The sequence below is a fragment of the Zalophus californianus genome, chromosome 2 (genome assembly GCF_009762305.2).
Source record: "Zalophus californianus isolate mZalCal1 chromosome 2, mZalCal1.pri.v2, whole genome shotgun sequence".
Classification (NCBI taxonomy): domain Eukaryota; kingdom Metazoa; phylum Chordata; class Mammalia; order Carnivora; family Otariidae; genus Zalophus; species Zalophus californianus.
Window position 1 is genome coordinate 167,877,231 of NC_045596.1, and position 27,186 is coordinate 167,904,416.

At 44.3% G+C, this 27,186-nt stretch overlaps 1 protein-coding gene across 1 annotated transcript in view; it reads right to left on the reverse strand.

Annotated features, from left to right (window-relative positions):
• The window catches only part of TACC1 (transforming acidic coiled-coil containing protein 1), an 89,245-nt gene that overhangs the window by 54,556 nt on the left and 7,503 nt on the right, over window positions 1–27,186 (reverse strand). Inside the window, 2 exon segments of the mRNA XM_027600330.2 lie at window positions 3,070–3,185; window positions 4,146–4,332. Coding sequence (XP_027456131.2) covers window positions 3,070–3,185; window positions 4,146–4,306 — 277 coding nt within the window. The 5' untranslated portion in view covers window positions 4,307–4,332.

Sequence of the window (27,186 nt, forward strand, 5' to 3'; positions counted from 1 at the left end):
GAAGGAGTTCTCAAAGGCAGGATACTACCAGGCTGATATGCAATCATCTTATTAAAGACCCTAAATTGAAAGATTTCTTAATACAGAGTGGTAATTTCCCAGATTGTACACCCTCCCCCCATCCCCTGCCAAAGACAAGGCCTTCAATCATGATCTACTCCACAGAGCTTCCCTGGTCCGTGACTCTAAAAAGAAACCTTTTAGGGAGAGTGAGAAAGAGTGTGAGCTAGAAGTTACCAAAACATGTAAAAAAGAGTCAGTGGCACAGGAAGGACCAAACGATTGGGTCTCTATGACTCTGGGGGCCCCAGCCATACAGGCCTCTATGCAATTAGCAAAGAATTTGTCAAGATGAATCAGACTACCAATTGATGGAATGGTGAGGAAGGGGCTGCCCAAGCTGATAGCAATTCAAAGAGACTTTCAAGTAGCTACTTAACATGTCTGGTGAGCATTATTTAAATTTGATGGGAAAGCTTCAAAATAATTCTTACCAGGTTTCAAATCTCCTTTCTAATCTGCCAATCTTAAGAGAGGAAAAGGGAAACTATGAAGCACAAGTGCATCTTATCTTCCGTGCTGTAAAGAAACTAAGTGCCACACACCGAGCGCTTGGATACATAACGTGCCTGTCCAACCCATGCAGGTCTCTTCCAAAAACAATGGTGAAAAGCAACCCAGGGTGAGTTGGGAATATGGCCGAATTCTCAGCAGGGGAAGCGCAGTATGAAGCTCCCAATTCAAAGCAAAATCAAATCTCAAAAAGCTGGAATCATTTCAACAATAATTCCAGCTCCCTCATGAAGTCTACCACAGAGCACCTGACTTCCCCAAGCAACCTGTGAGGAAGTTACGAAGCCATAAAATACGGTAACTATTAGTAGAAAAAAGTTATCATCAGGTCAAAAACTAGTTAACAGGATAACTGAAAGCTGGCGCCATCACAGGGTGACAGTGACAGACACTGGAAAAGAGAAAGCACTCAAAAAGGACATCTATGCTAAAGAGTCCCTTCTCCAGACAGCAGCCAGGTAGCCTTTGATAAAGGACTTCAAAGCATGATGGCTCTGCTCAAAGCCCTCTGTTGTGGGTTAAACTGTGTCCCTCAAAAAGATATGCTGAGAAGCGCCTGGGTGGCTCAGTTGGTTAAGTGTCTTGATTTCAGCTCAGGTCATAATCTCAGGGTGGCAAGAGAGAGCCCTGTGTGTGGGGCTCTGTGCTGGCCGTGGAGTCTGCTTAAGATTCTCTCTCTCCTCTCTCTGCCCCTTCCCCCCTCTAGCACGCTCTCTCTTAAAAAAAAAAAAAAAAAAAAAAAGGTATGTTGAATTCCTAACTCCCCATACCTGTGAATGTGACCTTATTTGGAAATAGTACCTTTGCATATGTAATCAAGTTAAAATGAGATCATACCGGATTAGAAGGGTCCCTATATCCACTGGCTGGTGTTCTTTTTTTTTTTTTAAGAGTTTATTTATTTATTTATTTATTTGAGAGAGAGAATGAGAGAGAGAGCATGAGAGGGGGGAGGGTCAGAGGGAGAAGCAGACTCCCGGCTGAGCAGGGAGCCCGATGTGGGACTCTTTCCCAGGACTCCAGGATCATGACCTGAGCTGAATGCAGTTGCTTAACCAACTGAGCCACCCAGGCGCCCCCCACTGACTGGTGTTCTTAAAAGAATGTCACGTGAAGGCACAGAGACACACAGGGAGCAGCCTGTCATGTAATGAAGGAGGCAGAGACTGAAGTTATGCTGCCACAAACCAAGGAACACCAAGAATTACTAGCAACCACCAGAAGCTAGAGAAGACAAGAAAGGACTGTTCCCTAGAAGCTTTGGAGGGAACATGGCTCTGTGGCTCTGCTGACACCTTGATTTCGGACTTCTAGCCTCCAAATCTGTGAGAGAATACATTTCTGTCATTTTAAAACCATTAACAAAATGTTCCAGACTTCCCTGTATCTGGCTAACTTCAGCTCCTACTGTTCCCTCCCTAGTCACTCCACTCAAGTCACCCTGGCCTCTTCACTGGTCCTCAAAACCCTCCCACCGCAGGGCCTCACTCCATCCCAGGCTGGTCCTGCTTTAGGCCTTTGCAGATGACCATTCACTCTGCTGAAAGGGTTCCCACCCCAACAATCTGCAAGGCTGTTCCCTCAATCTTCCCTCAGGGCTCTGCTCAAGTTCCCTTACAGGCAAGGCTCCGCCTAATTACCCTTCAGCATCTCTTATCCCCACCCCACACACCCTATTCCTCCTTCCACGGCTTTATTTTTCTCCATAATACGTAAGACAAGCTGACGTATGTATCTTGCTTAACCTTTAAAAGATCCCTCTCTCTCCATAATGTTAGCTCAGTGAGAGCAAGACTTTTTCACTGCTGAATCAGAGCGCACTCTATTGCGTGGATAGACAGATTCTACCAGGACAGGTGAAATTTTACTCAAAACTGGCTGTGTGACAAAAAAGGTTTCTACTAATTAAACGAAAACAACATAAGCTTTTGTAGATGAAGGGCAGGCTCAAGGCTGAGCTCTGAGGGGGGCTAGGTTTTTTTTCTGTGCCAGGTTTTCTTAGGTAGACTGTGAAGCTCACCACCATTCCTATGTAGATGAGGGGAGAGGTAAACAATTTTAAAACAGCTTAAGATTCCTTCCTATCTAAATAATCAACTCTTACCTATAATTTTGTCTTCAGCTACACACACCCCTGGAGAAAGTGACTTAGCCTGAGAGCTATCCAAAGCCAAATTTAAACATTACCTCCCTCTACCTCTGCATTACCACACACATTTTTGTTTTTGGGGGGCTGAGGGGAAGGGCCCAGCAGGAATGTTTGATAATCTCATCCTGCAAATGTACAAACTACTTAGGAAGAAAGCCTCTGACCACCACATTGCTATAGAACAAACAAAAACAGTTCAAATAAGGCAGGAGCTTTAAAACAGCTCCTTTCTTGTAAGTACTCAATCAAAGCTTTTTAAATGGCCCTAAGTTAACACTCTTCCTTCCCTCATTTACATTTTCAAAACTTTAAAACAAAAGAGACAGAAAATGAAAGTCTTTCTTTACCTTGGGTTTTGGCCCCCCGTCCTGCCAATCCTACGGATGAATCACAGGATTCCTTGAGAGGCGATCTGATTGGTGTTTCAGCTTCAGGGGTCTCAAAATTACCTTCAGAATCCGAGCTGCCAAGGGGGAAAAATGAGGAATTACCACTTTCAACGGTACTTCCGACACCTTTTACAGTCTATATATCGACAAAGGCTAAAGTCCAGCATTTTTGCCTAACTTTACAACTCACTAGTCCTCAGCAGGGACTGGCCTGTGGGAGCTCACCATGGGGTTTTCTCGCTGGGCCCTCCTCGGCCTCCTGCCTGGCATCCTGTCTCCCTGATATTCCTCTAACCTCCAGAGCTTTTCTCCAGCACCATTTATTTTTGAGGTCATCCTTTCTTCTGATATCCCCCCAAAAGCGCTTTTCAACAGACTCCTTTTCTAACAAGAACCCTTTTTCATAGGCTTAAAAATTAAGATTGCCCCTCCTCCTAAAAATTAAGTCAGCTCTCGCCATGATGCCTTTTTCTTAGGCAGGCCTCTACCTGTTTGGAACTCACTCGGCCCCAATCTGAGAATACTGTCACCTGCCTTCCTCAATCACTCGGTGACAGCTCAGCAAAGACCACCATTTCTCACCAGCTGCCAGGGGCCTGTCATCACGCGACCTTCTTTACCAAGGCTGCATTTTCGGGACACAGAGGGACACCAGGAGGGCCTGGGAGCGACTTCTTCCCCCACACGGAGGGCCCCAAGTTCTACCGGGTGTGATCAATGACACTGTGTGTGTGTAGGGGCGGGGGCTGGGGGCTCGAAGCTTAAGGGAAAGTGACTGAAGCAGACCGGGATGCGGAAAGACTGCAGATTCTGGGTTAGGTTCTGAAAGCTCATACTGAAACGGGGGGAAGGTAATACGAGACAGAACATCCTGAACTTTCGAATGCACAGCGGGGACCCGGTTTCGGGTAGGGACGCAGGCATTGCGATGATAATGGTTACGCGGGTGAGCGACCACACACACGCACACAGAATGAGCCGCAGATGGATGGATGGCAGCACGTCTGCATCTCGGCAGGGATGCGTGTACTTGCCTGAAACTCAAGGATTTGGTCTCGGCTTGCGAGTCCTCCTCCTCGGGGTCGCCCTCTGGCCCTCCGGCCTCGTCCTCTCCGGCGCCCCCGCCGCGCACCGCGGACCAGGTCCATTTCGCCCACTGCACTGGGGACAGGATCTGCCAAGGGCTGAACGCCATGAGCGCGGCTCCTCCGGCTCCAGGTCCTAAGAGTAGGGGAAGGGGGGAGAGCCTTTTTTCCCTTTCAAAATGGAGGGAACGGGTGACAGGCGCCTGTAAGCGTTTCCAGCGGAGGCGCGGATGTGGTTAAACGAGCGCCGTCGGGGGCCCGGGTGGAGCGCTTCCTCTCGGCCGGCAGGCAGCGCCGCTTCCTCCTCGTCCTCCTTTCCGAACGGTGCGGCCGCGGCCACCCCCCGCGCCGGCGACTCCCGCCGGGAAGATGCCTCTCCTGGGGCCTCCTCAGGGCCCCGGCCCGCGGCGCCGGGCGGCTCGGGTCTCGGGGTCTCTGGGTCTCTGGCTCCGCCTCCCAGCCGGCGGGGCGCGCATCAGCTGCCGCGGGAGCCGCGCCCCAGGAGCCGCCCCCTTGGACCGTACTATTCGCGCGCGCAGGCGGGGGCGGCGACAGCGCCGGGCCTTTGAAGTCCTCGGCGCGCCCGCCCGATCCCCCCGCCGCGGCGCCACTCTGGTCGCGCCCGGACTGCGGGAAGGGGGCTGCCCCGCTGCGACTCCGGCGGGCAGAGCACCCAGGCGCCCCCCAACAGTTGCTCCGTCAGCGGTAGGAGCAGGAAGATCCATTTTCTGGGTCCGTGCACGCTGGACATTTCCTCCTTCCCTTATTTTCTCATTTTGCTACTGTGACTTAATGACGTTGTGACATTGGACCGCACAGAAGTGAAGCCTCTTATTTAAAAAAAAAAAAAAACCCACAAACTTTGAGGTCGCTGTTGCCTGATGTTTCTCCCCCTCCCTGACATTGACAGCGTGGAAGATTTCAGCCTGTTCACCTCCGACCCTGTCACTCCCAGGATTTGGAAATTCCTCAGCAATGCTACAAGAGTAGCCAAGCACTGGAACTGTAGATGGTTTGTCCCTCCCCAAACCGCACTCGTGGACACTCTGGGGCCAGGTCTCTGCTAAACGGTGCCAAATTACCCTGTGAAATTATAGCCTGATCGGTTTCCCATTCTCCTTTTTTGAGGCTTTCTCTTCATAACTTCTAAGTCTCTGCTTTCTGACTTCGTTTGCTGCTTCAGAAGTATGCCAACAGTCCCGGTGAAGGCAGCCTTCAAAATAAAAACCCTCTTTATGTTGGAAGGCAGAGGAAAATAGCAGAGCTTTCCTCGGATTTTCTTCATTTTCCATATAGGGATCGCTCGCCTCAATTTCCAATGCACCAAGGAAGCCGGCTGCCACAAACCACAAACACCAGGCTTCACGATCTCCTTGCCTGGATAGGGCGCTTCTCGTCCTATTGTAATTTCCCAGAGTTGCGGTGAATCTGTGAGGTGACTTCAGGTTCTTACAGAAAGGGCAGCTCCAGAATTTAGGAACAAAGTCATGCTGAAACTGCACCAGGCCGACCATCTGCCCTGAAAGGGGTTGGTACTGCTGAGGAGTCATGACTGTCTCACACATTCGATAACAAAAACAGAAGCAAAAATAAGGCAAGATAAGGCATGGCAAGTAGTCTTACCCTAACAGAAGGGCAGAGGTTTGCCTGAAGTCTAGATAAAAGGGTTGGGTGTGTCAGGATGCTTTAGAATTCATCCAGCTCCTTTCCAGAGATAAACACAACTGTCCTGACTGTTCTGGAGATTACAACAATGGGAAGTAAGCAGGAGTCATTTTTTTTTTAATGTCCACATGAAATACATCACATTATCCAATTCTTTGTATTTTTAGGTTTATGGCTCACCATTTAAAACTTGAGGTTGTAAGGTCCCTTAGGTTCCTGGATTTCACACAAATGTTTTGTTGCCTGGAAATATTACCTATGTAAATCAGTAACTGGCATATCCTAGGTCCTGTTCATTCTTCCTCCTGAGTAGTTCTCTTAATCTTTTCATTCCTCTGCATCCCCACTGTAGCTGACATATAGTTCCCACACTGTCCATTTTTCACAGGTCTACTGTAAATGTCTCCCAACTAGTTCTACCTCTGCGGGTTTTCCCACCTGGGGTCATCCCATCTGACTAATAGGTGACTTGTGCTCTAGTCTTGCTGTTCTTGCTCCTCTTTACTCCCAGCCTTTTGTATTCCTTGCCATAATCAGTAGAGAATTGGTTCTGAACTTTCAATATGTCCCAGAATTATCTGGGATGCTTCTTTAAAAATACTAATCCAGATTACCAGCAGGACCTGGAAATCTGTATTTTTACCAAGTATCTTGGGGAATTTTTTTCACAGGATAAATTTGGGAAACAATGACTAGCTTGGACTGACTAATTGCTGCTTCCGGAACAATTTCCGTTTTGTCTCCAGAGTTTTGCACGTTCCCCTCCTCCTTGCACATTGAGCTCCCAGACCTTGACTGCCCAAACTTCCTTCATCACCCAGCTCAAGAGTCTACCCTGGAAAAACAGGCTGATTTCTCCCCCATCTACCAACTCCATACCCCAAACGTTAACAGAAACCTTTACTGTGGCCCTCAGATGGTTTGAAAGGCAGAACTATTAATAGTTATACCAGACAGCAGGTATAAACCAGGATGTCCCCAAGATATAAGGTCACCCTACCCTTAGCACATGATATATAATGTATTTACTTACATATCTGTCCCACTTCTATACCATAAGCTTCTAAATGGTAGAGACCACATCATATTTGTGATTTATTTTTGTTTCTCCAGACATTAGGACAGGGCTACACACTTAGTAGGTGTTCAGTAAATGAAAAGAAAAGGAATATTCTAGTTTAGTAATAGATCTTATGAGTTTGGCTAGGATGACATAAATTCCTAAAGCCTGACTCCTCCTGGGGGAATCAAGTTTGGGAACCAGCACAGTGTGGAACCTGGAGTAAGTAATGGCCCCAGTAAGATAAAACCTGACCTATACAGCAATTTCTTGAAACTGGAGAAGCAAGTGCCCAGGTTTCTGAACATCACTCCTCGGCAAGCTCCTGGACTTAATGTGAACAACAATAAAGGAAGTAATTACTCAATAGCTTGAATTTATTTTATTGCCTAGAAGTTCAAGTAACGAGGCTGATATATCAATTTTCCTGTAATTCTGGGAAAGAATGGGCAATGTTTGAAAACAGATATCCTAACCAAGGTAAACCATTTTGCTATGTCCTCAGCATCACAGAGCAGAATGTCTGCAAACACATGACCACGTAGCCAAATGAAATGTATTTGTTTTGGAAATGACCGAAAGCACAGAAAGGGCCCCATCTGTTCTCTTCCCTCCTCTGCTTCTTGCCCTTCACAGCAGCTTTGGATCAATACGCCATGAAAATATGAAATGTAACTCCCTTGAAACACCCCATAATTGTGGTGTGGCCAAGCCAGGCACACCCTTGCCTGTAATGGGTGCTCCAGAGGGATCTGCAAGATGGGTCTCTTCAGTTAAAAAAATAACAAAATAAAATAAAATGAAAGGGTAAGCAAACTCAAACAGGCAAACAACTAACCACTTCATAGCAAAGCTATTCTAGAAAAGCCTGTAGGGATGGGGCAGGAGTTGGGGGCAGATGTAGTTGGGGCCTAATTGGTATGGATCCCATATACCTGGTAAAAAGTTGATTTTAACTCAAGTTGAACTTGATCCTGTAATGGGGGGAGCAAACACCAGAACCTCCCTAGGTAACGTAAGGGAGTGACGAGGCCGTAGCAGTAGGTGTGCCATCTGGAGAAGCCTGCTGTGGCTAAGAGGCAGCCCTGCCCAGTTCCTGGTGCCCAGCATTGCCATCTAACAACCTTCCAAGAGAAACTCAAATTGTGGATTTTATAAGACATCTTCCAATCTTTAATGTTCTTACTAATTTAATTTGTGGAGGCCAACATGGTGCTGGGCCAAAACAAAGCCATCAGTGTGCCCAGGGGCCCAGGGAATCTGGATGGGCAGAGGGGAGTCATCAAGCTTTGAGCAAGTAAGTAACATTTCCATTTAGAAAGATCATTCTGGTAGCAACCTGGGAGATGGGAGGGAAGGAGTCAAGATTGGGAGACCCAGAGAACCGCATTTCCCTGCCCCAAACTACCTAGAGACAGCCTCTGCCCCAGAGGGTAAAGAAGAAGAACTGGAATTTGTGTCTTTAGCTTTCACTCCACTTGTTTGGAAAGCATCAGCGCTGTAAACAATCCAAGCGTGATGGGAACACTTTTACAGGGGGACGACAGGAAAACCAACTGCTGAGGAAACCGAGTTTCCGACAGCCAGTAAGATGAGAAAGCTTCTGCTCTGAGATGGTGGGAGTGGAGGAGGCAAGGCGGGGGGGGGGGGGGGGGGGGGGGGGGGGGGGGGGGGGGCGGGGGGGGGCAGGATGGTACGAGGGGATAGGGGCTGAAGCAGCCACAGAGAAAACCGAAAGGTCAGGCGGGCAGGCAGACAAGCCCGTCAATGTATCCATATTCTCACAATTTAGGAATCTGGTGAGCAAGAGATACATGGAATTCAACTAAGATTACATGCCAGATGGATGATGTCACCGAAGTGGCTGGGCAGCTCTGAAGCGTGTAGGAAAAGCACTGGTCCGGAGTACAGCAACTCGGTTGATGTGCCTCAGTGGAACCTCCGCAGAACGTCTCCCAGTCCCCCAACCCTGCTTTTTTGAGAGCCATCTGTTCATGGGATGAGGTTTCCAAGATACAATGGGGCATTCCCCGCGTTGGTTACTCCATCACCCTGATCCCTGAATGTTCTCTCCTCACTCACCAAGCTAAACGGCCTCGGGAGGTCCCTAAGACATAATGACTTAACAGTACCTTATTATCAATAAAGTTTCATCCAATCCATATAATCATTCTCTCCAGTAGTGGGGCAGGTCTTCTCATTCTCAGTTTGCAGGTGAGGTAGCTGAAGCAGAAAGGACAACCACCTGTCTGAAGTCATACAGCTAATTGACGCCGAGACTGAATCGAGAATGCTTGTCTGTGGGTACCTTTGGCGCTATATCAGACTGGAAGAAAACAGAATGTCCTCGAAGCCACTGGGTAGCTTGCCATTCCGCCAGCTAGACACTCCTCAATAGACTGCTGCTGCAGTCCCCACTTCCTGCTTACCTGGCATGAAAGCCACAGGTAAGAATACCTAGCTCCCCCCGCACCACCCTCCCCCCCGCCAGCAGAAGGCCTGCTTTCCTGGCCAACCTCAGTCTAACCAGGCAACAACGTGCCGATGTCTGCACAAGACAACATGGCCAATAAGGGCATCTGACCTATTCAAATATGTTAACATTACAGTCCGAACCTTGTGAGATCAGATGTTATTCTTACCTATAGGCTATAATCGCCTGTAGAATTACAGTCTTCCCTCCACTACCCAAACACACCCATATCAGAATTTGTACAATGCATTTGCACTGAAAATTGTATCATAAAGAGAACCTCCTTTCTAATTTTTTAAGAGAAGAGCCAGATTTATGTCCATGGTTAATACTCTTTCAGAGTATTAACTCTTTCCAGAAAGATTAAAAGGGATCTAGACCGCATCCTTTAAAGACTTGGCCAAGCTCCCCACCGAGGGCCTGCTCAGAGACCCTTGTCCAGGCTTTGCTCTGGTGAACAATTCTTGTCAGGCCGACCCTCTGATTTATTTTGTTCTATATCACAAAAGTAAAGTTTGACTTACCCAGAAGGTATGCCATTCAGCCTGGATTAAGATCAGACTTACAGCAGAACTGCCACATAGCGGAGTTATACTGTGTCGGCTATCAGTGGGAGGTGGGAAAAAAAATAAATCTATTTTATGATACTTACACTGGACTAGTGTCATTTAAGAGCCAGTTCTGTGAAGTTCTCTCCCATCCCCATCAGATACCATGACTGTATGTTTATTGACTTTATGAGAGAGTTCACTTTAACTCTACCCTGGGATGTAGGAGTATTAGAGAAATAGTTGTTGAGTAGGAAGGACAGAAACAGAAATAGGTCAGTCTGTTCATGCTAAGTGAGGAAAATATTATCTCTAATTCTTCCCACCAACGACCACAAATCCAAAGTTGGAAACAAGCCAAAAATAAACACAAAAGATCCAATTAAAGCAGTGAACTATCTTTAAATTTAGAAATATCTTCCATTCCAGGAGACATAAGTGGTTTTTCCAGCTAAACAACGTTACTACAATTACAGAGCCTGTTAAGCAGGTAGACGACCTTGTAAAATTATTGTTATTGATTTAGCACATTTTGTGTTCTATTTTTTATTTTAAGGTTTTGTTTATTTGAGAGAGAGAGAGAGCGAGAGAGAACGCACAAGCAGGCAGAGGGGCGGTAGGGAGAAGCAGGCTCCCCGCTGAGCAGGGAGACCGATGCGGGGCTCCATCCCGGGACCCTGGGACCATGACCTGAGCTGAAGGCAGACGCTTAACGAGTGAGCCACCGAGGCGCCCTTGTATTTTTCTGTTGAACTTATATTCCTTTTCAGCAGATTAGCATTAAGAAAAGTGGGCCCTCTGAATCAGGCAGCATTACATGTTAAGCCTCAGACAAGAAAACCATCTGAAACCCTTTCTCAGTTGTTTATGAATTTAAGTTTCTAATAATGACTATTACTCCAAATTTGAGAGATCAACATTTACCATGTTTAGACAGTGGGTAGAACCTAAGGCTTGAGTTAAAGAGGATGAAAGAATTTAGGAAATTGAAATAGAATAATACTCCTTCTCCTGCAGCCATTTTATTCCCTCTCCTCTATTCTACCTCCGGAATAAATTTCCAAATAGTACACCTGGAACACTAGAGCAACACTGATCACATGACCCAGGTTTTCTGAGATCATCCTGAGAGCAAATATTCTACCCATTCTATTTATAAATACATGACCCCATTTTCAATTTATGAAATATTGTCACTAAGAACTTGGAAGATAACAGATTGGGATGACAATTGGAAAGGACAGCAGAGATGGGGGGAGTGGTTAGGAGGGAGAGTTAGGGGGCGGGCAATGTCCACCCAGAGAAAGAATAAAACCACAAAAAGATTTCCAAAATAACTGGGACACCCACTCTACTTAAATCCTCACTTGGGGGGGATTTCATGACAGTAATTCTTTGTGACTGCTAATCTTCCTGTGTTTGGGTTCTGAAACCACATGTGTGTAAAAATTGAAGGAAAATATGTCCTTTTACTGCTCTGTTATAGTACAAAGTGGGGAAAAGGGAAACCTTTCCTTTTTAAGTATGTTAAAATTGTTTTAAAACTACAAATGTTAACACATTGCTCATTTTCATCACTAATAAATATCAGCTAACCAACTAGCTGAATAAGCGAAAAGACATTACAACATTTCAAGTTGGTAAAACTAAGTATTTAAAGATGGCAATACGGGGCGCCTGGGTGGCTCAGTTGGTTAAGCGACTGCCTTTGGCTCAGGTCATGATCCTGGAGTCCCGGGATCGAGTCCCGCATCGGGCTCCCTGCTCAGCAGGGAGTCTGCTTCTCCCTCTGACCCTCTTCCCTCTCGTGCTATCTCTCTCTCAAATAAATAAATAAAATCTTTAAAAAAAAATAAAAATGGCAATACTACCCAATTAATTAATAAATCTAATGTAATTTCAATCAAAATTCCTAGGATTTTTTCCTTGGGATTTGTCAATATTTTCCAAAAGTTTATTTAGAAAAATAAACAAGTGAGTATATTTTAGATTCTTTAAAAAAAAGAGCGTCGAGAAGGGGATTAGGTCTACAAGATATTAAGACACATTGATGCCAAAATAGGCATATCCTTTTTCTGTGAAACAGAATGGAAAGCCAAGAAAAAGACACTTACAAAACATAGGAATGTATTATATGATAAAGAAGATGCTATAATATAGTGGGGAGGGGAAGGTTATTTAATAAGTGGTTGGGGAATAAGTGGTTGGCAACAGAGAAGAAGATTAAGTTAAACCCCTACCCCAGAGCATATACCAAGATAAATTCCAGATGGATTAGAATGCTAAATAATAAGAATCAAGCCATGGGGAGAAAACAATCCAGAAGCAGCAGAATCTGTCAAAGCTCTGTCAGAAGGATGACTGTCCAATCTTTCCAGTAATTAATGAAATCACACACAAAATAAAGATTGCAGATTTGGCTACATAAGAAGAGTAAAGCTAATAAATGTTTGCCTTCATATTAAAAGGCAAACGACAGGCTGGGGAAAATAATAGCAACCAAAAGCTAATATTGTTATTATCTAAGGAACTCATGAAAATCGTCAAGATCATCAAAACCTCAGCAGAAATGAGCAATTATAACCGCTTACTATGTGTCAGACACTATGCTAAGCGCTCTTTACGTGAATTATCTCCTCTAATCCCCACCCTTTAGCCCCACAGTATTGGAGGGTATTATTATGAGAAAGGTATTAGTATGGCCTTTTTTTAAAAAAAACAGGTCAAACTGACTACATTTTCAACTTGTACAGTAGGGGCTAGCAAGAGGGGTTTCAGAAGATTGTGACCTCTCTGAAATTATACGCAAAATTATGTGTTGTATATTTGTACCCATCTCTCCCCAACTTGTCCCCATATACCATCAAGTTCCACCCCAGAAACAATGCTTTAGGCTGATTAAAGATTAATTTCTGAATCTGAAAGTGGAACCAACAGGTTCTCTTCCTCCAACAGTTACAGGGAAGTTCTAACCAGAAGGGCCCTTACACGGAGAACCCAAACCTGCCAGAGATCAACACAAGAAGTGGCAAGCTTGGATGACAGGCAGCACGGTGGGGCCATGGGTACTAGTGGGCAGCCTGTGGTCTAATCTAAGTGACACCCTCATTCCAAGGAGGCATGTGCCTGGGGAGCCAAGGTGCCATCAGAAAGAGTTTTCCCAGGGACTTCCTACTGATACACATGAGCAAGGACATACAAAATTGGGCCAGGATATCAAAGGTGCACTTTATGTGGAAGAGGCAAAAAAAATCAGTTCTAATGTCTCTTTGGGACGCTCTCCTTTTGGGGTACTTCCCTTTTAGAGTGGTTTCTTCCAAGAAACCATGTTGATGAGGTACCCCGGACTCCAGAAGTCCTCCCTTATCCGCCATGTCCCTTTTTGTAATTTCAGTTCCCTGCGATCAGCCAGGGTCTGGATGCGGATGATTCTCCTCACACACTGTCAGAAGGTCAAGAGCAGCCTAAAGCTGGGTCCCAATGTGGACCTCGTTCACCTTGATTCTTCTCATCAAGTAGGCATTTTACCATCTCACATCATCACAAGAAAAAGGATGAGTGCAGTACAATAAGACATTTTGAAAGAAAGACCACATTCAATAACTTTCATTACAGGATGGTGTTATAATAGTTCTATTTTATGGTTAATTATTGTTGTTAATCTCTTACTGTACCTAATAGATAAATTAAACCAAATCATAGGTATGTATAGGAAAAAACATAGTGTATACAGGATTTGGTACTATCCGTGGTTTAGGCATCCACTGGGGGTTTATCTCTGGTGGGTAAAGGAGAACTACTATACTAGGTGGGAACCTCTTCCCATCTGGGAAAAAGTGGAATCAGTGGTGGGGCTCAGTGGCAGATGGAGGCATGGCACACGTTGCCGAGGCCTGATTCTGTGCAGCAGGAAGCTTAAGAATCTAGGGAGCTCTCTAAGAAAACTACAAAAGGACCTTGTGAATACAATGCTAGGGCCCTTCTGGAGACCCTGGAGGGGGCCTATCCAAGTGAGGGGTCCTGAACTTTAAGCTGCATTTGCTTCATGGTAAATTCAACTGTGCCCAGAGGGCAAAAGAGATCCTTGTGGCTCTGGAGTGTCCAGCAAAGCCTCAACTTGGTGAGTGAAAATATGGATATACTGAAGGAAGGGGTCACATTGCCCTCCTCTATCTTCCAAAAGGCAATGAAAAATTTTAACTGTTGGAAGCTTGATAAAAATGTCAAAAGTTGGGGTGCCTGGGTGGCTCAGTCATTAAGCGTCTGCCTTCAGCTCAGGTCATGATCCCATGATCCCTGGGATCGAGCACTGCATCAGGCTCCCTGCTCCATGGGAAGCCTGCTTCTCCCTCTTCCACTCCCCCTGCTAGCATTCCCTCTCTCGCTATCTCTCTCTCTGTCAAATAAATAAAATCTTAAAAAAAAAAAAATGTCAAAAGTTATCTCCTATACAAAGTGTGAAGCATAACTCATGGTTCTATTGCTTCTGTACAAGTGTAAACACACACACACATACATTTTAATTATGATTTAAAAAAAAAACTGTAACACGTCTCTAGCATCGTGTGCCTTCTGCACCCTTATTCTTTGGACTTCCACAACCACCACAGCAGAGTCTAACTTCCTCCCATGGCCATTATTTCCTTATCTCTTCTGGTAAAAGAGCCCCCTGAGCTTCCACTGGGCACATGGCCACCCAGTAGAGGCCACATTTCCCTGCCCTTTCTGCAGGCAGGCATGGTCTTGTGACTTAGTTCTGGCCTGGGGGAGGTGAGCCAGGTAGCAGGTACGACTTTGGGATGATGTTTTGTTTTTGTTTTTGTTTTTAAAGATTTTATTTTTATTTATTTGACAGAGACACAGCGAGAGAGGTGGGAGAGGGAGAGGGAGAAGCCGGCTTCCCGCTGAGCAGGGAGCCCTATGCAGGGCTGGATCCCAGGACCCTGGGATCATGACCTGAGCTGAAGGCAGATGCTTAACGACTGAGCCACCCAGGCGCCCCTAGGGGGTGATGTTTTTTAAAAAGAAAACTGCTGTGCTTGCCCCGTGTTGTGGGCTGGTGCTGGGCCAGCTTCTACAGTGTGGACGAAGACCACACTTGGGAGAGAGCAGAACAGATGGACGGAGTCACACCTGGCTGACCTTGGGAGCAGAGCGGCCTGCTGCCCTAGACCAACACACCCGAGGACTGTTACATAAGAGAGAACTAAAAGTCCACGTTTATGCTGCTGCACCGCCGAGTCCCTTGGTGATGAGCAGCCTCACCTCTTCCTTCACAATACAACTTCTTTTGGGGTGTTTTAGAATCTTCAATTCCCCTAGATGGCAATATGGGAAGAGCCTGCCTTAAATGTCATTCCACATCGTTGTGAGAAAGATGATATTTTGGTTCTTTCAAAAATGCATCTCATATCACAGTGGTGTCTTTTTCTTAAAGCCAGAAAATTGCCCAGCCGTGAGACTCAAGCCTTCCACGTGGGTGAGGTGGTCTATCCTGAAAGCAGGACTGAGCCCACCCTTCCCCCAACTGCAATGACCTGAGTTGTAATACCGCCTTTCTGGAGATTAGGCAGTAGTGTCTTTAAAGATGACAGGTGTGGACGACAAAGCTGAAGGGAAAAGGGAGTCAATACTCAGTCTTCCAGGCAGAATGGATTTGGATATTGTATGAAGGATGTAATCTTCTTTTTTTTTTTAAGATTTATTTATTTATTTATTTGAAAGAGAGAGAATGAGAGAGAGAGAGAGAGAGCATATGAGAGGGGGGAGGGTCAGAGGGAGAAGCAGACTCCCTGCTGAGCAGGGAGCCCGATGCGGGACTCAATCCCGGGACTCCAGGATCATGACCTGAGCCGAAGGCAGTCGCTTAACCAACTGAGCCACCCAGGCGCCCAAGGATGTAATCCTCTTTGGGAGAATATTCTCTTCGTGAATTCTTCTCGAATATTTCTTGAAAATAATATGATAAATCCAGAAATGCTATATAATAAAGATGAGTATTTTGCCAATTCAAAGGCTAAAATCATAATTGACCCACATTCTCTAAAGAAATTAATCACTATTGTTCTTTGCCTTTAACGCCAACTGGTGTTATTTCCGGTACTCACCCATAAGACATTTTTTTAGAAACTGTTTTCATACGGACTCATAGTCAGTCAGTTATTTTGTTGTATTATCTTACAGAAGTGCCACAAGTAAGGTTATCCTTACTGTTCTTCTCAGTACCTCAGCATATAAGATGTGGTAATACTGTATGGATTTTCTACTTCCTTTTGCCAAGGCATAGACAACTACTGAGTAGAATGTGTTTGCTTCAAATCATTTTCTGAACAAATGATAAGTCAGTGACTCCAAACCTAAGCATCCACCCGAGATCTCACAGAACCACAGGAATTTTTAGATGGAAAGGACCAAAGATCACTGGTCTGAATATCCTTGTTTTCAGATGATCACATGAGTCCCTGAGACATTAGGGATTGCCCAAGGTGCAGTCAGGCACCAAAGTTTGTATGTCTAGGACTTACACCTTTCTGGCAGGAAGTATAAATTCTAGGCTTTCTCCCCAACCCTAACGGATATACACACCTGGTATGTATAATAGAGATAAAACTCCACCCCTCTCCAACATTTGCCGCATTTTATTTTATTTTTATTTTTTATTTTTTTAAGTAGGCTCCATGCCCAACATGGAGCCCATCACCTCATCCTAAAAAGCAACTTGAACTGTTTTATAAAGCAAAGAATTTCTTTATAAAAAAAAAAACATTGTGCTTTGTCTTAAAAGTATTTTAAATACCTTTAAGGGAAAATAATACACATGTTCATTCTTCCATTCAATCGTTCCACAGATTTTACAAATTACAAACCAAATCCAGTTCTTGTCCACATGGAGCTTGCACATTAGTGAGTTTAGGAAGCAAAGAAACAAATATGTAACTTACAAACTGTGGAGTATGCTTTATCAGAAAAGCGCAGGGGCAATGGCAAAGGCCAAGGGAGGCGGTGGTTAGTGGAGATAAATAAGGAAGGGGACAGGCTGAGGCCCGAGGGATGGATGTGGGAAGTGTCGGGGTAACAGCGCCCCGGCAGAGAGAACAGGAGCCTCTGCTTCAGAGCAAGTGTAGCTAAAGCGAAGCAAGTCAGGGGCAGAACTGTCCAGGTAATGTTGGTGGAGTAGAAAAGGCTGCGGTTGTCCGGGGGCCCTGCTGGATCATGATCTTTGAAAAGGTGAGTTTTTGATGACACAGAAAAGAACAAAGACGAAGGGAAAACTCACCCATAGTTGTGCTTTTGATAAACAGCCACCGTTAAAATGTTGGTGAACAATATACCCTGTTTTTATCTTTGTCAAAGCACTTTTTACATCTGGCATCAAATTATTTCTATTTTTTCTAATTATTATCTGTCCTTCCCGACTAGAAGTGGTTCCATGAACACAAAGCACCTTGCCTACCTTGCTCTGTCTGCTGATAGTATTTGATGACTGAATGAATAGACAAAAACTTCCAAATACTCCTCTTAAAAATATACAAGCATGGAATTATGAGCATGGATAGATAGGCAGACAAACAGATACTTTTGACACAAACGGGATTTAAAAATCATACCACCCTCTGCTAGAGGTGAGGACTTAATCCCTACTTCTCCTGTTTTCAGCAGGAGCTCCGCTCCCCAGGGCAGGAAGTGGGGACCAGGATATGAAACCAGTGCCCTTCCTGACCCCGTAGAGGCCAAGGGTTCTGCTCTCTTGCTTAGTTGCAGTAATAAGCCTTTCGGTGTCTACCAACATTTACATCATTTGTTCTCCATGGAAGGACATTTAGGGGATTCACTGTTCCTCATTATAAGTGAAACTGTGATGAATAACCCCACGCATGCATCTTCTCACACACAATGATTTCTTAAGGGTCTAGAAATGGGATTGTAGTGTCAAAACAAACACATTTTAATATTTGGATACATATAGCAAAACTGCCCTCCAGAAAGGCTGTACTAATTTACCTTTTTAAATGATGGTGTACGAGATAGCTTCTCCCTCAACCTTAATCAACACTGAGTTCAGTGCATCTAAAACTATGGCAAGTAGGTGGAAATGACACACCATTGTTGGTTTTATTTGAACACATTTGAGTGCTAAAGGAAGTCTGAACATCCTTTAATGTATTTATTGAACCACTGGCTGACTCCCTTCCTTTCCTTCTTTCTTTGGGAAATGGAGTGTTTAAGTCCTTTGCCTTAAAGTGAACCTAGAATTAGAAACTCTGGGAGGGGGGCAGCCTCTGTGTGCCCTCCAGCCACACTGCAGACCCTCACTCTCCACACAGGAAATGTGTCTCTAACCTCCAAACAAGAGACAAAAAAGCTTTTTGATCAACAGCAAATTCCATATTTCCTCCACAGAATGGTATTTGTGGACTGAATTTCACTTACTGTTTCCTTTCATTCAAAATATTCTGAATTACCTCAATAGGACCCGGGAGCCCACTGCATCACAACGGTACCGTGTCATATCTGTAGGAGGTATTCCCTGTTCTTGTTGGCCTAGCCTCGTTAACCCGTTCTCTGAGCAAAAGTCACGTTTTCTTTGAGGAGCCACCCCCTCCCCACTCTCAGGGCTTGTGGTTTGGGTATCTGGCTCCCGATGCGGGGGTGGGAGAGTGAGTCAGGCCTGACTAAACACTACATTCCACACCCACCTCCCTGACTACCCGCCCCCCCCCACATACACACTTGGTTCTGCAAAGGCCACATGACCCAAACCCATCCAACTTACATCTCCTCACAACCTCTCTAAACTTTGTCACCACGATCTCTCCTATTTCCTGTATCAAACCCGGGCCCTCTGACAGGATTTCGAAGAAAATCCAGCATCCTGAGGGAGGGAGACATGCTAAAAGCTGCCCACAGGAGCTCCCTGTAGGAGAAGTGGCCTTTACCATGGTATCTGCAGTGTATTCAGCAGGCATCCCAGGGCGGTAGCAGCAGACAGTATGTGCACAAATGTGACTCTGCACTGGGATTAGCCGACACGATGGGCATTTTCATTAGTCACTGGCCTCTTGGTTCAACAACCCCTTTATTTAAGAAGCTCTGTAAGCCTCAAGTAATGACAGCTGGTAGACACATTTCCCAGGCTGGTGGGCGCCAGGAATGGATATGTGGAGTTTGTGCGGTAACATTCTTCAGCCTCATTCCAGGGCTCCTGATACACCTGTTGGGTAAAAAGTGGCCTCAGATGTTCCCAGAATTCACTCTCCCTCGCCAGCACCACCGAGGGCCACATTTAAGGAAACTCCCTAACACTCGGATATTGTTAAAGTGTCCTCATGCTGGAATCTGTCTTCTCCCTGTGGTTGTTGATTTTTTCCCCCCTCAAATAAGATATTCAGAATTGTTTTATCTTTAGTACCTACACTTTAATTAAATCCTGCTCATTCAAAAACATCTACTGAGTGCCTCTCAGCATGGGCAAGGCAGGCCAAAGGGAGTGCTTATTTTCTCTGAGATCGACATACAAAACAGGCACGTTACAGACAGCATAATGCAAGGAAAGGATTTGTTTCACACATCCAGAGCCTCAGCCTGATGAAAGTGGAGGAAAGCTCAAGCATGACCAAAAAAGGAAACAACATGATTCAGCTTCCATAGAGGGCTTTCAAATGCGTGAAGGGGAAAAGTGCGGGGGAGAGGAAGAAAAGAGGGAGGGAGGGAGGGAAACCCGAGCGTGGTGATGTTACTGATTGCAAAAGAGGAATGTGAGCCCAAGTCCATGCTCCTCTCAAGATTATTCTGCTCCTGGGGAGCTATTTTCATGCTGATAAATAATGTAGCATCAAAAAAACTCTCTGCTTTGTACAGAACACGAGAAATCTGGGATTTGGCTGCCAGCTAGAGTATTCATACATACTCTATTCAAGACACACAGACAGCCCTGAATACAGCTCTTCAGCTCAGCAGGGGGAACCACAGTCATCTGACTTCTCTATGTCTGCGACTGTCGCAGCTCTGGGAGGAAGGAGGTGTGGGAAAATCAGGGCTGGCTGCACAGGCCCATGTTCGTGTACACACACACACACCTCACACACATGCGTGTGTGCACACACAGTCACACACAGAGACTCACATACACCCCCCACACCCTTACACACAGTCATGCACACCATGTGCCACAGAATCACACACACATACTCCCACTCATTGTCACACACATACCATATCCCCCCCACACCTCACACACATACGGTGCACACACAGAGACACACACATGGACACACATACACATATCCCTACACACAGTCATACACACACACGTTCGTGCACATACACGGGCATACACACCCCTCAAACACCTCAGTCCCAACACAAGCCCCAACCCCACTGACCATTCACTCATAGAGGGGTATGGAATCAATCAAACAAGACAGGCAATCATCAGGGGTATAAAAACAACTTCCACTTAAAAGACAAAGACCATAAAATTGGGAAAGGACTGCCAAATGAGAAACACAAGGAGAAATTAAAACGTGTAGGCCTAGGGGACACCTGGGTGGCTCAGGCGTTAAGCGTCTGCCTTCTGCTCGGGTGATGATCCCAGGGTTCTGGGATCGAGCCCCATATCAGGCTCCCTGCTCGGTGGGAAGCCTGCTTCTCCCTCTCCCACTCCCCCTGCTTGTGTTCCTGCTCTCGCTAACTCTCTCTCTGTCAAATAAATAAATAAAATCTTAAAAACAACAAGAAAAAAAACGTGTAGGCCTAGGGAAACAAAGCCTGAGAGAAAGAGATGAAAAAGCCAGTCAAGTTTGGATTTGGTTTTGTTTGGGTTTTGGTCTCTGAAGAACATGTCTCAAAAGCTGGGCTAACCCACTCTTGTTAGAAGAACTGGTATCCTGCTGGGTGGAGGAAGCACCGGGGTCTTCTCTCTCTCTGCGAATAAAATCCTCTATTGTACAGCTTTGCCAGCAAGGAGCTACAGCAGCCACCAGGGGGCGCCAGAAGAAGTTCTGTCACACATTCAGTCAACAAGTATTTTTCAAAGAGAATTTCTTCAAGGTTTGTATTTCCATGAATACACAAAGTCATCATGAGTCCCCTCCGCGTCCAACACAGGGTGTCTATCCTGCAATTCAACCCTTGCACACCAATGAACAACACATGAAGAAGGGGGAAGACTTCCAATTTCTCAGAAGCCACAGAAAGTAGGCTCGGAACCATGTGATTTGGGGTGAAGAAAACACACCCATGAGAGGTAGGATCCCAGCCAGCAGAAGGAAAGAGAAGTATCGAAAAATTCAATTTCGATCTCCCTGGTTCCCCGTTTTCCTTTCTCTGACATGTACTGTAAGTTGGTATCAGATGACTCTCGTTCTATCCCACCCAGCAAAGGAGTCGCCTGAAGAAATGGTCCACCTCAGACCAACCTCCACCAAGAACTAAGCGGATGGCGGATGGCGCCCCCTAGTGGGAGGACTGGAGAACAGCGCCTTCTACCCGCCCGGAAGCAGGTGAAAGAGGCCAGCTCCACACCCTCCTTACCTCTCTCTCTCTCTTCGTCCCCGCTATTGTCAGCTACTTTTGGAAATTTGGACCCATCTATTAGTTCTAATCTTACTCTCAAGGGGACGTTCCAACAACCACTTCAGGTACCAACTGTAAAGGTGGCCCAAGTTCTTCAGAACTTGACTTGTGTTCCCAAATGTCATCACTATGGGCCACTGGACTTGTACTAGGAATCGTGGTTTCACACACGTGGAACCAGTGGATGCACAGGTTTTCGAAAGCAAAGGAAGGGATGGGGGAAGGGACAGGACTCAGAGAAATGCCTAAAAGGCGATGTCTGGCAGGTAAAACGTCAGTCATCTTCCCACCATTACTTCATGTCCAAGCCTTTCTAGTTTTTTTCCCCTTAAACCCCTGTTAAAAACAATTTTGATGTAGCCATAGAAACATAACATTTTGCAGTTGTTAGGAAAGCAAGACTCACAGACAAAAATAATTCTGCAAAGAAACCCAGGAAAAGCATTCTATCTGCTCTATGTAAATGCAATAGACTATATAGGTATTTATCTACAGAATGGGCTGGACAATGTTTCTCAAATATTTACTTTGCCAAAACCATGTTATCACTAGAGAACAAGCCATAAAAACTTATTTTCTAGCAGATAAACAGAAGCGTCTGCTGGTTAATGAGTTGCCTATGTGGCACATCGACTCTGGAAATGACTGGTACTTTTGTTTCTTCTGCTTCAGCCAGATACATTAGACCTGCATCCCAGCTCTACCATTCACTAGCTCTTAGCTTTGTCCAGGCCTCAGTTTATTTATCTGTAAAATTGAGATAATAATATCTACTTCACAGGGTCTAGGAAAGGATTTTTTAGAAACATTTATTTATTCTAAAGAGAGAGTACACGAAAGCAGGGGGAAGGGCAGAGGGAGAGAGAGAATCTTAAGCAGACTCCCCCTGAGCGTGGAGCCCAACATGGGGCTCAATCCCACAACCCTGAAATCATGACCTGAGCTGAAACCAAGAGTCAGACACTCAACTGACTGAGCCACCCAAGTGCCCCAGGTCTAGGAAAAGGTTAAACAAGATAATGCATTGGCTTCAGGATCCCTGACACTCCTAACTTGTATGTGTGTGTGTGTGTGTGTGTGTCTGTGTGTGTGTGTATAGTGTGTGTGTGTATTTTCACTTGGAAACAGTCTACATTTGTCATAGACTTACATTATGTTTTATCATATTATCAAGGGATCTGTGATCCAAAGGAGTTTTAAGAGCTGGTGCTCTAGGGCGCCTGGGTGGCTCAGTCGTTAAGCGTCTGCCTTCAGCTCAGGTCATGATCCCAGGGTCCCGGGATCGAGTCCCACATCGGGCTCCCTGCTCAGTGGGAAGCCTGCTTCGCCCTCTCCCACTCCCCCTGCTTGTGTTCCCTCTCTCACTGTGTCTCTATCTGTCAAATAAATAAATAAAATCTTAAAAAAAAAAAAAGAGCTGGTGCTCTACAGCACAGCATCTTTATAAGATTCCTAGGGGCTCTCATCCTTACCAGTGACATACCACGCTGTCAGGCTTTTATGGGGACATGTGGTAGGAGACAAATATATGGGTTATATTAGAAACAGAACTAGCCTGCTTTCAGAAAATAGATATGACTCCAAAGTCTCTATGTAATACCCCTAAATTTAAGCAAGTCAAATATAATTTCTTTTGCCTACAATTGTTATTAATAGCATTTGCAGCAGGCATACCATAAGATTAGTCAAGGCAAAACTGTACTATGTACAGGCAAAAAAAAGTTATATCCACAGTGTGAGAATTCTGAAAATGAAGAAATGTCAGCATGAGGAACTCTCTTACTCTCCAGAGTTACCAAGTCTCTACAGGTAGAAAAGCTGGCAGATAAAGGACGAGCAGAGAATAGTGGTTAATCATTTGCCATTCCCTATATAAATCCGCAAGGACTTTACATCATATTATCATGAAATATAAAGTCTAGACTGTCCAAGGAAAGTGTAAGCATGACAGAGCTTGTAGATGACCTGACAGTATTTGAAGGCACCACTGTTCCCATACAGGAAGCTAAACTGTTTAAAATGCAACCTTCAAATGAACCGCAGATTGACCTATGTCAGTGTAAAATCTATGAAAAAAGCTTAATTATGAGTATTCTTTTTTCCCAAGCTCCTCCATTCCCCCTCCAATCCCGAAGTCACCTCTACTCATCTGATTCTCCGGCAAATGTCTTGCCCTCCAAATTATAAATGAATACTCAGATTTTAAACATTTAAAAATGCTTCTCTCTGCTCATGTAAATTCCTACATAAATAATACATAATATTCACCGGGCCTGAACACAAGAAGGCAGTCAGTTGATATTTGTCAAATGGATAAGAATGGAAAGAGAAAAACCAAGTGTTAAACAGAAGGAAAGAGAGGTTATAATACTCAATTTTTAAAATGCTATTACAACCTGCAGGAAGAGAAGGATTATTTAATGCAGGTATTCCTCGATTTACAATGGGGTTATGTCCTGATAAACCCATTATAAGTTGAAAATATCAGAAGTCAGAAATGCACTTAATACACCTAACCTACTGGACATCAGGCCTAGCTAACCTTAAACACGCTCCGAACACTTACATTCGCCTACAGTTGGGCAAAATCACCTAACACAACGCCTACTTCATAATAAAGTGTTGAACGTTTCCTGTGACTGACTGAACATTGTACTGACAGAAACAGAATGCTTGTCAGTGTGTGGGTGTCCACTCTCGAGATCACGCGGCTGACCAAGGCCTGTGGTGCCCTGCCACTACCCAGAAACCCCCGAGAGGAGCGTCCTGCCTATGGCTAGCCTGGGAAAGGACCAAAACTCAAAACTCCAAGTCTGGTTTCTACTGGATGCGTGTGGCTTTCACACCATCCTCAAGTTGAAAAACTGTAAGTCAAACCATAGTAAATCAGGGACTGTCTGTACTTAAGACTAGTACTGGAGTAACTGGCTAGCTTTTTTTGGAAAAAAAAAAAAGAGCCTTACCTTATACTACTGTTTCTAGAAATTTCAGATAGAGTAAATGGCTTATTATAAAGAAAAGGAAGTCATAAAACAACTAGAAGAAAAAAGTTATCCCATCCTGGGATAGGGAAGAACTTAACTAAGCATAAAAGCAGAGGAAGAAACCCTAGAGGAAAGCATGACAGGTTTATTTATATTAAAAAGTAACAGGACTACTAAATGTAATATGGTATTCTGGATGGGACTCTGTAACAGAAAAAGGCTATAAGGTCAGATTGCACGCATGCATTCATTCATTTATTTTAAAGATTTTATTTATTTGTAAGAGAGCAAGCGCACAAGCAGGGGGAACAGCAGTCTTCCTGGTGAGCAAGGGACTTTATCCCAGGATCCTGGGATCATGACCTAAGAGGAAGGCAGACACTCAACCAAATAAGCCACCCAAGCATCCCCCAGGTTGCTTTTAATAAGTAGATGCCTATTTTGTTATATGCTATATTTTTATTCTTAATCAGCATGAATTATGACATTTTCACACAATAAAAATAATTTATATAAAAAGGAAAAAGGATATCAGATAAAAACTAAGTAAATCTGGATAAAGTATAGACTTCAGTTAATATATCAGTGACAGTTTCATGAATTGTGACAAATACTGTATAATATGAGATGGTGATAATAGGGAGACTGTGTGTGGCATCTACAGGAACTCTAAGTAAGTCTGCTGAATTTTTCTGTAAATCTAAAATTGTTCTAAAATAAAAAGTTAATTTAGAAAATACCTCCCCCTTGAGGCACCTGGGTGGCTCAGCTGGTTAAGCATCAGACTCTTGGTTTTGGCTCTGGTCATGATCTCAGGGTCGTGAGACCCACAGAGTTGGGCTCTGTGCTCAGCAGGGAGTCTGCTTGAGATTCTCTCTCTCTCTGCCCCGCCTCACCCCCATGTGCATTCTCTCTCTCTCTCTCTCTCAAATAAACAAATCTTTAAAAAATACCTCCTCTTCAAAACAACAAAAAAATGGTGGACAAGGGTTATTAGATCTGTATGACACAACAGCTAGGCATATAGGTCTCCAGATTCAGACTGTCTAGGTTTAAATCTCAATTTTGTCACTTATTAGCTGTGAGATCTTGGGCAAGTTGTTTAATCTCTCTGTGACCGTTTCCTCATGTATAAAATAGGAATTTAAAATCGTACCTACTTTATAGGGCTATTTTGAGAATCATGTAAGTTAATGTATGTTGAGACATTAACATTTTCCTAGCACATAGCAAGTGCTCAATAGATGTTAGCTGACCTCATCATATAAAGAACCCTCACAAATAAATATGAAAAAATTAATATTTCAGTACAAATTAGCCAACAGAAGTAAACTAAAAATTACAGTTGGCTAATAACATATGGAAAAAAGTTCACTCTAATAATTTTTTTCTTACCAAACTGGCAAAGATTCAAAATGATAGTGCCTAGCATTGGAAAGGATGCTATACTGCTGGGGGTTGGGGGAGGAGTGTAACTGGTACTGGTTTGGGGGGGATAATTTGACAATATGTAGTAATATATATATATAATATATATAACAAAACATTCAGAATGTTCACATTCTTTGATCCCGTAATTAAACTTCTAGGGAAGTATCCCAAGTTATTAATCAGAGATGTACAAAGAATTATACGGATATTTATTAACTGTGTTATTTACATGAGCAAGAACAGTTACCAACCTCAATGTAAAACATTTAGGAAAAAATTGAATAACTATGGTACATGTAGATAATGTACCATCTCAGTATAATGGTACAGAGAACTGTTAAAAACATTAAGGCAAAAAATCAGAATGTACAACATAGTATAACCCCACTTTTGAAAAATATATTTCCTGGAAAAAAAGAGAAAGCAATAAAATGTACCAAGATATTAACAGTCATCGCTGGGTAATGAGATTATGAATGATTTATTTTCTTTATAGTCTGGGTTTTCTAAATTTTCAAATTTTTATATCCTTCATGATTATAAAAGGAATATATGCCTCTCATAGAAAATTTGGAAAATCAGGGGTAGGGGGCATGGGGTAACTGGGTGATGGGCATTAAGGAGGACACCTGATATGATGAGCACTGGGTGTTATACACAACTTCATTGAACATTATATCAAAAACAAATGAATTACTATACATTGGCTAATTGAATTTAAATTAAAAAAATTTTTTGGAAAATCAGAAAAATGGAAATGTTTATATATGCTACTGAATAGCTAATAAATAGAAATGAAGACAAGGTAAGGGGTTGAAAAAGGAAACTCTAGTCCCCTGGATGCGCTGCCTGGGGTAGGCAGTGAGGTGCTGGGGAGAATCATAGGGAGTTGTGGTTTACTGGACCCTCCACCATTTGGTTGAGTTACTCTGCAAGAATACTTCTCCCCAGGGCGCCTGGGTGGCTCAGATGGTTAAGCGTCTGCCTTCGGCTCAGGTCATGATCCCGGGGTCCTGGGATCGAGTCCCGCATCGGGCTCCCCGCTCAGTGGGAAGCCTGCTTCTCCCTCTGCCTCTCTCTCGCTCTCTCTCTCTCTCTGTCTCTGCCTCTCATGAATAAATAAATAAAAAAATCTTAAAAAAAAAAAAAAAAAGAATACTTCTCCCCAGTTTTGTCCAGGGCTGCCATGGTGTTTTGGCCAACCCCTCAGCTGAAAACTTCCATCTATGGTTCCTAAAATTAAGTCCAAACTCCC